This window comes from Parambassis ranga, chromosome 6 (genome assembly GCF_900634625.1).
Source record: "Parambassis ranga chromosome 6, fParRan2.1, whole genome shotgun sequence".
Classification (NCBI taxonomy): domain Eukaryota; kingdom Metazoa; phylum Chordata; class Actinopteri; family Ambassidae; genus Parambassis; species Parambassis ranga.
This window is the reverse complement of record NC_041027.1, coordinates 15,056,350-15,069,389: the sequence shown is the minus strand read 5'-3', so window position 1 is coordinate 15,069,389 and position 13,040 is coordinate 15,056,350. Positions and strand designations below refer to the sequence as shown.

Below are 13,040 nucleotides of genomic sequence, written 5' to 3'. Positions count from 1 at the left end.
ACCGAAGCCGTCCCCACTCACCTGACTCCCTCGTCCTGCCTCGGACCGGCTGGCTCCAGGGTCCCATCCCGATGCCATTGACGGCCTGCACCCTGACTTCATACTCAGTCCACTCCTCCAGATCCTCGATGGTGAACTCTCTCTCCAGGCGATCTGCAATGACGTGGATCAACGCCCGGCCCTGTGAGCCTACACGGGAGTACTGGACCCTGTAGCCGACCTGCTCTGCATTCCCGTTGTATTCCCATTCGGGCAGAGGCTGAATGACAACGTAGATGAAGAGATTAGGAAGCGTAATTAAGACAGACAAGATGTCAACCATGTGAGGGGAAGCGTCTGCTCACCATCCATCGTAGCCAGAGGCTGGTCTCGCTGGCGGTGCGCAGGGTGACATTAGCTGGAGCCATGTCAGGAGAAGCAGGGAGGGTCTGGATCTTCCTGGAGGGCTGGCTGGGGGGACTGGTGCCTACTATGTTGACTTGGCGCATTCGGAATCTGGTGATTTGAACATCAGCATACATGAAGCTTGTTGCATTTGTAGATCAGAGATATTATTAAGAGCCATGAATATGCAAAACAAAACTCTGCATTTATCTCTGCTGAAGTGTAAAGTGGTGGCGCTGATGTTGGAGTGTGGAGCTGCTGTGGGTCTTCAGGGATCAGCTCGGCAAAATGTTAATTGCTTATATTGAATGTGAAAACAAGCAGCAGGATAAAGATCACGCACACGCCGAAAAAAAAAACATCACAACAAGCTTGTACCCAAATTAGAGGAAAACAGACAAAGATAAGCCGGGAAACGAAGCACACAAGCAGTGAAGCAGCTGAAAGTGTGGGTGCGCCTTCACCTGTAGAAAGTGTATGGGTTGAGACCCGGCACCTCTAAAGAGCGAGCGTCAGGCTCGTTGGACACCTGGTGCACCATCACCCAGTCCTCGTTTTCTCCCACCACACCAACCTGAGACCAACAGAGAGGTGACTAAAGAGGAAGAGCAGAAGCACAGAGACTCTCAGGACAACCACGTGAACTGGACTCACCTGAGCCTCCACCAGCCAGCGGGAAATGGAGGTTTTGCCGTCATATCCGGGTTTGAACTGCAGGTTGATGGAGCGCGGACCAATGTTTGAAATGGCCATGTTGGTTGGAGGACCAGGAAGTTCTGTGCAGAGGCAAAGAGAGAGGGAATATTTTCCTTTGTGGACTCTTGACAGGAATAAACCCTCTGCTACAGCACCCTCTAGTGGCAGCACAGATACAGCTGCATCCTCCAGCCGAGACAGATTAGATTTGGAGAAGATGCTTCCACACACACACAGAAACAATGGCATGAATGTCAATTACACCACAGTTATCTGCAGATAGGATCCAACCTGATATGCTGCTTGTTTACACTCGAGCTGAATAAACAATAGGAATGGATTATTCAGTGGTGATCCCGCAGGGAAACAAATCTGAAAATGGTGAGGTAAAAAAAACAGCAGGAGTGCAGATTTTCCCTGTATATGAATATCAATGTAGGTCTGTGTGTAAAGCTACTTTCCTGCACCACATTTTCTTTCCACAGCACTCGTATCGTTTCCATAAATCCCAGCTAAAGACACAGTCACAGCGTAGCACACTGGAGTGGCCTAATATTAAGAAGATATAATCACTCCCACGGGCGCACTCAGCCTGTTTTCCCTAAGACTGCTTCCATGCAGATGTATTCACTGCTAATGAAATGCAGATTATATGTGTCGTAGTAAAATTACCACCTCTAAACTATTTGCATGAGTGATTATTGAGGCTGCGTTTAGCAGTATAGAGGCGTTTTCTTTACGCACATTCAATGGGAGAATAATTGCTATTCTGCAAAGTGCTCACACATTTCACAGCTCCCACAGATGTGCCCCGTCCTAATGTTTGAAACGCTGTAATTGTCCTCAGCGCTCTTATGGGGGCTGTTACTGGGTGGATGTGGGGCAGGTATCTGAGGTTTTTAGGGGGGAGGTTTTTGTCCCTGATGAGGTGAGTGGGGTCAGATTTCATTGTGTCTGGCGCCAGACAGCAGGGACTGTGTGCAACAGGTTCAATGTGAAACAATAAATCTGCAGGAGAGGGAAGGTTGAGTAAAGGTTCTCAGCTGAGTGCGGATTTTAATAAAGGAAATGAACCAAGTTATAAAGGGCACAATGGATGAGTGTCAAGTGCTGTATTTTGGAGGATTTTTTATTTAGTGTAACAGTGTTTTGATGAAAATTTGAAGCTTTGATTCAGTGTGTCGTTCAGACTATTTGTCATGCGACTGCTGGTCACATGTGAGTCAGTCATGTGCTGAGGCGTGCAGAATGTCTACAGAATGTTGTTGATGAAACATCACATATGTATGACTGACCCGGTGGGACTCCTGAGGAGATGGTGGAGGAGGACACCTGGCCCTGGCCCTTGGAGGTCATTCCTGCCACCTCGATGGTGTAGGTGGTGAGAGCGGTGAGCCCGGTGACCCGGTACTCTAAGGTGGCATTGGGCAGGTAGTGTGTGACTCTGGTGTTTGTCCGATTGTACTCCTCCCATGAAATGCGGTAACCTGCGGAGAGGCGTTAGCGCACAGAGAATCCACTCAGGGAAAATGTAACCAGCAGCTTTTACTACAACAGCAAATCTCAGCTCGCAGAAATATTAGATTAACTTCATGAAAAATTGAATATAGCAAATTAAATCAGCCTGTGATTATACCTCGCTGCACTCACACATCCTCCGCCCACTTCCACACACACACACACACACACACTCTCAAAGTTAATGCAATTTGCTCCTTGGCCAGCAGCTCTTTTCATGTGATTGCATAAAGCATTAAGCAGCATTTCTTGCCAAATCAATAATTTCACATGTCAGTGTTTGTCTCTGGGGAGTGGGCAGCACATGAAGACGTTTCAGGAAAGACACTTTACGAGATGCTGTGAAATCTGAATTATAATAACAATATTATCACTGTTTGTTCTTGGGCGGATGTTTGGAACGCTGGCTCAGTAGAGACAGAGATATGAGAAATAGATGATTTCAAAAAGCTGTGATTGATAAATCTGTGGCCTAAATGAAAGCAGTGGAGGTCGGGGTCTTGACCTGACCACTGATCTTTTGCAGTCTGTTGCCCCTGTTACAGCGTGACGCCCTTTCCTGGTTGCCAGGAACAGAAGCCACCACCTTCATGCAGACCTCAGTGGTGCAGGAACTCTGGGTTCTGTTGTCGGAGCTTACAACCCAAACAGAGTTTCTGTGTTAGATTGAATGTGCAGAGTGCAGAGTTTGTGAGAGGAGACACTGTTCTTTTTTTTTTCTAACAAGTGTTTGTCTCCGTGCTGCAGCGGTGTGTTTGGTGTCAGTCTGTGCAGCAGCAGTGTGTGTATGACCCAAATAAAACAACAAACAGTCAAGCAGCTCTCCTGTGCTGTGTTTGCTAAATGAGGTCGAGCAGTTTCAGCGCCTAATAAAATCCTCCCTCAGCGCCGCCTCCTGCGATTGGTTCCTCACCTTTGCTGCCTGGCTGTGAGTGTAATCTGATCGTACCTTTGAGGACGCCGTTCTTCTCGCCGGGCTCGCTCCAGCTGACTTTCAGCGAGGTGTCCAGAATCTCAGTAAAACTCAGGTGACCCACAGCGCCGGGGGCTGGAAGGGAGGACAAAATAAAGGATAATAAGCAAAGGGGCCTGCGAGCGACTCTGCACAGCTCGCTGCTGATCGGCTGAATGTGTTCATAATGAATCAGGTAAACACGGTGATTAGACACTGAGGTTTTTAAAGCTCAGCCAATAATCTCTCAGGGATCCCAATTATGATGATCCAGGCTAGATGCATTCATTAGCACTTCTCTCCATGAATAATAGATCTCTGCCTGAAGGACTGTGAGGCGCTCGCCACCACGAGAGACGGCAGGAGAAGTCGCTTACTGTCCTCGTGCGTCCTCAGTGCTTTGGGCGGGCTGCGGGGGCCGTCGCCGGGCGTTGTGAAGCACAGCACAGAGGTGTAGTACTCGGTGAACTTCTTCAGACCTGTCACGTATCCCACGTGGACGCTGTCCTGGAAGTTGGGTCGGGCTGTTACCATGGAAACCTCCTCTTCTTTGCCGGGCTCCCAGGCCAGCAGCTGAAACAGATGAAAAATAAAATCTCCAGCGTGCAGCTGTTTGTCCACACATGCAGTGAAGGTGAAGCTGACTTTTTAGATGCAGAATATTTGAGCCTATGAAACGTGTCACATTTTTTCATAATTAATCTAGAATTTGTGATTTACAGCTATAAAAATAGCTCTTTTTGGCTGATCAATTAATCCTTCCATCTTCATTTGAGCTGAATTTAATAAAAAATTCCATCATGGCTGTTTTTCTCTCCAATAATTCTCATTAAACTAACAGTGGGGCCTCCCTCTGAGAGTCTTTTGGCATCAAATGTATTTTTGAAAAAATGCCCTGAGGAGCTTCTGACTCCTCTGACTGGCTGCCAGGAGAGGATCGGGAAGTGATGGCATCCCATCGTGCATGTTCACAAATGGGACCTGGACTGACCAATTAGCTGCTGAGGTAATGAGTCCCAGTGGCTACTCTGCTGGGCTACTTCCAGAGAGTTAGCGTCAGAGGGACAGATGCTATAAATACCTCTCTGAATTGTCCCTGTCACCATCTCCTCTCGCTGCTTTAAAGTCACTTCACGGAGACAAACCTGGTGTTTAAAATTCAGACTGGAGTTTGTGGAGTGACCCCTCCACCCAGCTGAGTAAGGCTGCAGAGCGACACTGACAAAAAGACATAATTAAGTCTCAATGGAGTCATGGGAAAAACAGAAGCACCCTGTGGATGTGTCTGTGCGATTCCCTGCGGGCTGCAGTGGAGGTGCACACAGAGAGAGAGCCCGTGACAAAATAATGAAGACATCCATCATGACATGGACGCAGCGTCACAATAAAACATAAGAGAAATGGTTGTAAAGATAAAGAGAATGACCTCCGTCTGACAAATGGTTGAACACAGTCCATTGTTCAGCGTTTGGCCCCTGGCTCCCCTCTCCATCCTGCTACATGTGATACTACAACACCAGCCCTGACAGTTCTGTCGAAGCACGTGGCGGCCGCCGCCGTCGCCGACAGCCACTGACCTTGTAGCCCTGGTTGATGCCGTTGATGAACTGCGGGTTCGGAGCGGTCCACGTGAAACGGATGGTGGTGGAGTTGACCGACTCGGCCTGCGCGTTGCTGGGAGCGATGGTCGGTACTGGGATGGATGAGGAGAAGAAGAGAGGAGAGAACAGAGGGTGTGAGAGCGCCTTTCAGTCCGCCGGCACCTGTTCTGATGTCAGTATTGATCGCTGCTGCACAGGTCAGGGAAGACGCTGCCATCACTCTCGGTCTGACACTTACACCTAATACCAGCACTCTTTGTGGGCTTGTTTGTGACTGTGCAAGCTGCTTATGGATTTCAGGGGCACGTCACACCTTTGTGTGGTCCAAGTGATAATAATGTAGTTGGACCAGAGTCAACATGGCTTTTTACAGTGTTTGCTTTAACGCTTAGAGGGACATCCCTTCTTCTCTGTTGAATATCTCTGCATATTTTGATCAGAGCAGGGTGGTTCTCACGTCAAATAAAACTACACAACCGACTTACTTAGAGCATTATGCCTCACTTATTTTCAGTCAAATGTACCAAAAGGCACTAAGGCCATATATTGCCACATTTCTGAGTCTATCATCACAGTTCTGATATTTTCCAATTTCAGAAAATCTCCTTAATATCATTATAATGCTTCATCTGGATGGCTTTGACCAAGATAAGAGGATGAGACGACCCTGAGACAGACTCACCTCCCTGCAGAGTCCACTCAGTCACCTTGTGGCTGAACGTGCCCAGACCCGCCCCGTTGTAAGCAGCCACCTCGATCTCATAGTTGGTCCAGATGATGAGGTCTTCCAGCAGCAGGTTGGTCACATCCGGGCTGGAAATGTTCTTGATCTGGTAGTCCACGGGTAGCCCAGTGAGGCGGTACCTGACACATACACACAAGCTTACATCACTCACAGCCTGGCAGTGCAGCAGATTTCCTGCTAGGGGGAGACAAAGCACCAGCAAAGCAGCCACCACACAAACCCACAGACCGACTGCAAGGCACCTGCTGTTTCATTTGGAAGTAAAAAAACCTGACAGGCAAACAAACTAATTACATGTTTACAGGACTTACCGAGTCAGTTTGGCAGATTGCTTGGAAAGTCTTTTTTTAAGTCAAAACAGTGATTACATTTCCACACTAAATATTTTCAAACATAAAACACAGAACACTTTGAGAAAGAAGTCAGCAGAGAGGTGGATGAGGAGGAGTTTTACCGGACGATGTAGCCCCTGAGGATGCCGTTCTGGTGGCTTTCCTGCGGAGGCTGCCACTGGATCATGATGGACTGGTTGGTCCGACCGCTAGCGATGACGTTCTGTGGAGGAGCACTAGGTGGCTCCTCGGGGAGAGACACACTACAGAACACACACACAGACACACACAGAGGCAGAGATGTAAAAGAAGTGTAGGTCCACCTCCACCTCTCTACACCTGCTCCGTTTCCACCACCCAAAATGTTTCTTTTAGTTTCTTTGTGAAAATTAAATTCCCTCATCTCAATAATCATAGTGTGATTTAAACAGCCTGTAGGTGTTAACCCTCTATCCTCCACGTCCTCTGAGATTTTAGTGTCCATTCTAGTCTGTACAAACCAAGGTGTGTATCTGATGTTCAAACCTGCCTGCCTTACACACCCGCTTAACTAAAGTCTGTATGTTTAGTCTGACGTGTTGCCGCTTATATGTGCGATCTAAGTACCACATGTGTGTGTGTGTGTGTGTGTGTGTGTGTGTGTGTGTGTGTGGGGGGGGGGTGGTCCTGGTGTTCAGCCACCTGGATGCTGTAGCAAAGACTTGGTACCGAATCATGGAGTCATGAAGAGCTCTGTGCTGGCGTCACTGTCACACACAGACAGAGCCCCCACCCCTGTGGTTCTCCTCTGGCTGCATAAGGCAGAGTGACAGACTGGTGAGGGGGTGAGGGGGTGAGGGGAAGGGCTGGGGGGTGAGGAATTGGCACTTGATGTTGTGTGAGGCCGCAGAGAGGCCAAACGTGATCTCGCCTCAAACCTAAATCCCTCCTGTGGTTTGCACAATGTGAGAGGAAGTGTGTGTGTGTGTGTGTGTGTGTGTTTACATGTGTGTATCTGCTTTTGGAGGCTGTAACTCTCCTCACTAACCCTTGAGTGAAGGGACCAGTCACTCTGGCTGTGTAGGAAACAGATTTTATGAGCACAGTAGAGTGTTTACCAACAAGCACACAGTTCTGCTTTTCCCAGGAAGCTTGCTTCAATGAAAAAGGATTTTTCATAAAACTGTTCTTGGAAAACTGAAGGAAAAATACAGCCATGAGCCTCCAGCCCCAGAGGAAGCGTCTTTACTTTGCACCTGGATAAAAAAAATGAACAGATGTCTCACCGCTCGGTCTCTTTGCTGAACTGTCCTTTGCCCACATCATTAACGGCACAGAGGCGGAACTGATAGGAGCGAGCCGGGATCAAGCCGTTGACCGTCACTGCTGTGGACTCTGGTTCAATATTGGCCAGCAGGATGGCCCAGGGAGCGTCTGCAACAACAAGGAGCAGCAGGTTTTACATCATGAACACTTCCAGGAAGGTCATGGGTACAGTGTAGTCTCAGGAGAAGTTGTGTTTTCTGCACATTTCTACATGCTCTGTAATTCTTCTTTATGCATGTGCAGCACCAGCCTAACACCAGTGTGTAATGCCAATGACTGAACACTGCTAAAAGCTAAAACTCTATTTTTTCACAAATGAGTTTTTTCTGCCTGAGTTCTTTTGTTTTGCACCACGAGCGTCTCTTCAGAGATTCAGCATCTGTTTGGTTTTCTGCTGTGTGACATTTAACCAACGTGTTTAATCCAACATGCTGCAGCGTTCAGTTTAACTGATGAAGTCAGGTAATGACTCACACATTAACTCCAGATTAAAAGCAGTGATGGACATTCTTAATTAGCCTTATTGATCATGTTCTTAAATTCTGTCAGATCTGCTGTTTAAAAAAATAACACTGACATCACAGGAGTCTCACTGCCTTACAGACATTTAACATCTTTATTGCTGCATCTCATAAAACCTGCCTCCCCAAACACCATCCAGCTGTAAATAATTCACAGAGCTCAGAATGAACTCACTGTTCTCAGACACCTCCAGGATGTAGCGTATGAGGGGACTGTTGCCATCGAAGGGCTTGGCCCAGGCCAGGTCGATGGCTCTTTTCTCCGTTCTGCTCAGCAAGGCTGTGGGGTTCTCAGGGGCGTGAGGCAGCTGCCTGCAGGGAACAGATACAGAGAAAAAAATTCCTCTGAAACACGAGATCAGTTGGACAGGTGATGAAATGTGGCGAGACAAGATGGCAAAGAAGGACGCAGAGACAAGCAGAGACGGATGGAAAGCATGAGGGAGGAAATGCACAGATACAGACATGAATAAACCAGGACAAAGCCACGGATCATTAATTCATTCAGCCGTAAATTCAGATAAGCACAGACAGATTGATGGATAAACCTTATAGCAATGAGCGGATACATGCAGTAACTCAGACAGTGCGGCAAAAAGTTACACTGTTATTCCTTTCAGAGGGCGACTGTGACGCAAAATTATGGGGAAAGAAAACAATATAGAAAGTGTGTGTGTGTGTGTGTGTAGCAGAAAATGGAATGGAGGAGTGCATCCCCTGGGGCTGGAAGTGTGTCAGGTGAGAATGAGGACAGGGGAGGTGAGGAAGAGCAGGCGCCATTTAAGTGGAAATGAGTCAGAGGTGTCAATAAGAACAGGCAGAATAGCAGTGATGGAGTGTCGGCTTCTGGTGTGTGTGTGTGTGTGTGTGTGTGTGTGTGCAGAGAACATGTTCCTTCCTGTGTCTCTGAGGTGGAGAATATTGCAGACACACAGTGTGAGGAAGAAGAGGTGGAAAGTGAAAAGAACGAGGTGGGCGTAGGTGGGGTCACCTGACACGGAGGTGTGCGCTGCGCGAGTCATTGCCTCCGACCGAGGTGACTCTGCAGGTGTAGGTGCCGATGTCGCCCGACCAGGTCTGGGAGATATGGAGGGTGCCGTCCGCGTCCAGCCGCATGCGGGGGATGGACTGCACGCTGATCACCGAGCCGTCCTTGTCCCAGACGTGCCTGAAACACATCGGGCGTCATCACCTGCTGCATCCATCAGTGGAGACACATCCGCACCAACAGCACCCAAACCCAGGGCCACACATCTAAACTCTTATGACGGTTTTTATCCACAGTGCACAGACATAAATAACAGAAAAACTTTTTTATAAGATGTTAAACTACAGACGGACCCAAACGAACAGTGTGCAGCACTAAGCTTTCATCCACTCCACAGGTAGCTGCCATCACAGTCCCCAAATCAGCACATGAAGCCGTGATGATGATGATGATGATGATAGCTCAAGTTTTATCCTCATTTTCAGCAACAACAAAAACATGTTAGAGATCAAAGAGGGGAGCCGGTTCTTTTAATTTGAAACTGTGAGATACGCACAGAGCTGTGGAGTGTGAGCCTGCTCTATGAAAGCGTCCAGCAGGTGTGCAAGGATCTACGGTGCATGAGCAGGAGCGTGTGTCAGCCGCAGACCGGAGGGTAACTACTTCTGACTAAGCCTGTATTTGTCCTCGACTCCACCACATTCCAAGAAAGAGAGTTTTTATCTGATCTCTGCGTCTTCACCATCAGAGCTGAGGATCCCAGCAGCTGATGGCTGCAAATCAAACGACAGACTCGCAGTCATCAGAGCGGCTCGGCTCAGACTTCAGCCCTCCTCCTCTGTCTGTTTAAGGTACTTCAGAGGTGTGGGGTTGTACCATGAAGAGAGATCAGTGGGTTACAGAGGTCTGCTGAGCCTGAAGGATCACAAAGGCGGCTCCATCACCATGGTAACGTATTCCACAAACTTAACCTAGTTGGAGGCTTTAGCTTAAATCAGCAATGACAGGCGTGTTAATAAATAAAGCCTTGTTAATAAAACCGACGTATTTCTAATAATAAAAACACACGTTTATTTTTGTCTGCTGCATCAGTTCAAATATTGAGAGTCATTGCGCAGTGACGGTAACATTAAGTGATGCCTCTGTGGTTATTGTATTATTCTTCTCTCCATTATAACCACCCGTTCCTCCTGGATAAAAGCCTGTGACCCACAAATGTTATCTTTTAAAAAAAAGCACACATCAGGCGCTCATTTTAACGTGACCATGCTCAGAGCCAGGACCGACAAAGACCTGGGACACCAGTTGTCTCTGAGAGGTTTGGTTCAATCACTGAAAACACGGATCTGTCGAGGGTACTTGATGGCTTCATGGTGAGTAAACCTCAAGAGATCAGTGATTGATAAGCTGGTAATGGTTTCTTTCTGAACTTTGTGCGGTGCAGGAGGACACGGTGCTGCATTCTATGTGCACGTGGAAACACCTCCAGGATGTCAGCAGGTAGATCAGGTGAAGAAGCTGAACAGACCAGGGTCACAGAGAGCTCTAGCAAGACATCGGTGAATGTTTCAAATCCTTGTGTCTAAACTCATCTCCACGGTAACCAATAAAATGGAGGAGAAGCTTATTAAAGAAGGGTTTGCCTTTGGAGCCCAACATCTCACATGATAAACAGTCCTCATCAACCTTACTGTGTACACTGTGTTGTTCAGTGAACACCAAATAATGAGTGAGATAAAAATTAGAGTGTCTGACTGGGAAGTGGTGCAGAATGCTAAAAATGTCCTCTGACTGCTCGCTTATTTTATCCTCCATCAAACTCAGAATCCAAGGTTCATCTGTGCTGTCATGGAAATATTTAAGGTGTCTGAGGGCAGGGCTGGAAGTCCTGCAGATTATTAGTATTCAAAGCAGTCGGGTCCATCAGTGCAGCAAGTGTGGATTAAAAACATCCCTGAAATGTAATATTTGCTAAGAAAAAAATGATAGCTGAAGAAATACTTTTTAACCAAGCACCCATATGAAAGCATGAAGTCCTGAGAGATGGACTGACTCACTGCTGGCTGGAAGCTTTCCTGTTTCTCTGCCTCTACCCTCACCTGACGGTGACACTGGGGTCGTGTGTGACGCCGCAGGTCATGATGGCTTTGGTTCCTTTGATGACGCTCTGGTCCTGTGGGGGGGTGGTGATGCGTGTACGAGCTGTGGAGACAATACCAGAGAGGAAGATGAGGAGGGGAGAGAAAACAGGCGACAAAGTGTCCTCTCTGAGAAGAACAATTGCAGGAAGAAAAGATGCCAAATGAATTGTAGAAAACTCATTTCAGCTGAAATGATGTGTGTTTTGTTTCCCGGTGGCTTCTTGGAGAAAACACCTCAGTGATGACTCCAGCTTTTGTGTGAAGGAATTGAGTGCCACTTTATCATCACACAGCTCAGCCTCTCAGTAAAACTCTGCTGCTGTTCCTGCTGTTGTTGTTTGGCTGACTCACATTAGAATGCCAGCGGTCTCTCTCCTCTAATCCCTGCACGCTTACCCCAGACAACCAGGTCGGCTGACGCCTCGTCGATGCCTCTGGAATTGCTTGCCATGCAAGTGTAGGTCCCAGCGTCGGAGATGTGTGAGGGGGAGATGAGAAGGCTGCCAGACTCCAGCAGGGTGAACCTGGGCAACTGAACCGAACCACTGGCCAGCACGCGCTCACCTTACAAAAGGAAGGAAGGAAGGAAAAAAACGAGGCGTTCAGGGACAGAGGAAGACGGAGTGTACACAAAACGCTCAGCACAGCATAAATCCCGGTAAAGGAATCCAATAAGGCTTTATTTGTTAAGCCGCTGCAAACTATGTAACAGACACGATAATCCCAGAGCGTGTGCTGCACACACCTTTCTGCCAGGTGATAGCCGGCCTCGGAGCGCCAGAGGTCTCACAGTGAAGGATGACAGACATCCCGTCGATCACGGTGCTGTCGGAGGGTCCGGCTGTGATGTTCGGGGCGATGCCTGAGGGAAGACACACACACAGAGCACAGTACAGAGCAGGTAAGTGGGTTACAGAGGTGAGGGAACGTCTGAGCCACACTTCAAACATCTCCTCAGTGTTTAGTCTACTCTTTGTCCCACTAATTCCTAACGGATTGACACCTCAGAGATAGTGGATGTATGGAAGTGACTGAGTGAGAAGGCAATTTGTAGATAAGTAAAAAAAAATCAGCCATAAATCAAAGCTTTTATAGAACGACGGAAAACTGTATCACTCCCAGAAGAAAGGAGCTGATCTCAGGTGCAGGGAGGAAGAGGAGGAGGAAGAAGATGATGATAGGAGAGAGAGAGAGAGAGAGAGAGAGGGATGATTTAGCGAGACAGAATATTATGAATTCTGATAAGGTGGTGCGCCGTGCGGTGAAGGCAGCAGGAACTGAGACAAAGTGAGGGAAATTAGATGTCAGAAACTTGCAGCGATTTTCAAATTGCAGCAGGGAGACCAGAGAAACCACATCTTTAAATGTACACGCTGAGGTAATCAGAGAATGTACAGCAGCGTCTCATAGTTACTGATATGATGACGATCATGACTGCAGCTGCAGTAATAAACTGAAACAAAGGGGAGGAGCTGTCAGATCACTCATTTAGTTCTCACAGTACAAATAATCAGATTAGGAACCATGAGTGTTGCTAGCTGGTGCTAACATGCTAACATTTACTTCTCATTAAATGCAGCAGAGGAGGATGAGGATGGTCTTAAGACACAAAAAAGACTACATTTATTGAAACCTCTGTGTGGAACAACTCACTGGTAACAGCCAGGTAGGTGTTGGTCTGGACCTCTCCGGCCATGTTCCTGGCGAAGCACTGGAACATGCCGGTGTCATCGGGCAGCAGGCCGTTGACCTGCAGGCTACCTCCCACCAGCACGCGGTACCGTGGCATCTTCACCGGGTCGATGGGCAGAGCATCCTTGTACCACACAATGTCAGGCTGAGGCACTCCTGCAGAGG

At 47.9% G+C, this 13,040-nt stretch overlaps 1 protein-coding gene across 5 annotated transcripts in view; it reads right to left on the bottom strand.

The window, feature by feature from the left end:
* sdk2b (sidekick cell adhesion molecule 2b) overlaps window positions 1–13,040 on the bottom strand; it is a 178,309-nt gene that overhangs the window by 20,003 nt on the left and 145,266 nt on the right. For all 5 annotated transcript variants that reach the window (XM_028407653.1, XM_028407656.1, XM_028407654.1 and 2 more), the window contains 17 exons: window positions 12,837–13,031; window positions 11,929–12,045; window positions 11,580–11,747; window positions 11,142–11,244; window positions 9,046–9,222; window positions 8,230–8,366; window positions 7,494–7,641; window positions 6,351–6,491; window positions 5,834–6,015; window positions 5,128–5,243; window positions 3,928–4,123; window positions 3,548–3,646; window positions 2,376–2,567; window positions 1,039–1,160; window positions 849–958; window positions 345–495; window positions 22–259 (listed from right to left, as the gene is read on the bottom strand). In XM_028407653.1, the coding sequence (XP_028263454.1) occupies window positions 22–259; window positions 345–495; window positions 849–958; window positions 1,039–1,160; window positions 2,376–2,567; window positions 3,548–3,646; window positions 3,928–4,123; window positions 5,128–5,243; window positions 5,834–6,015; window positions 6,351–6,491; window positions 7,494–7,641; window positions 8,230–8,366; window positions 9,046–9,222; window positions 11,142–11,244; window positions 11,580–11,747; window positions 11,929–12,045; window positions 12,837–13,031 (2,592 nt within the window). The remainder of the gene's footprint in view (window positions 1–21; window positions 260–344; window positions 496–848; window positions 959–1,038; window positions 1,161–2,375; window positions 2,568–3,547; window positions 3,647–3,927; window positions 4,124–5,127; window positions 5,244–5,833; window positions 6,016–6,350; window positions 6,492–7,493; window positions 7,642–8,229; window positions 8,367–9,045; window positions 9,223–11,141; window positions 11,245–11,579; window positions 11,748–11,928; window positions 12,046–12,836; window positions 13,032–13,040) is intronic.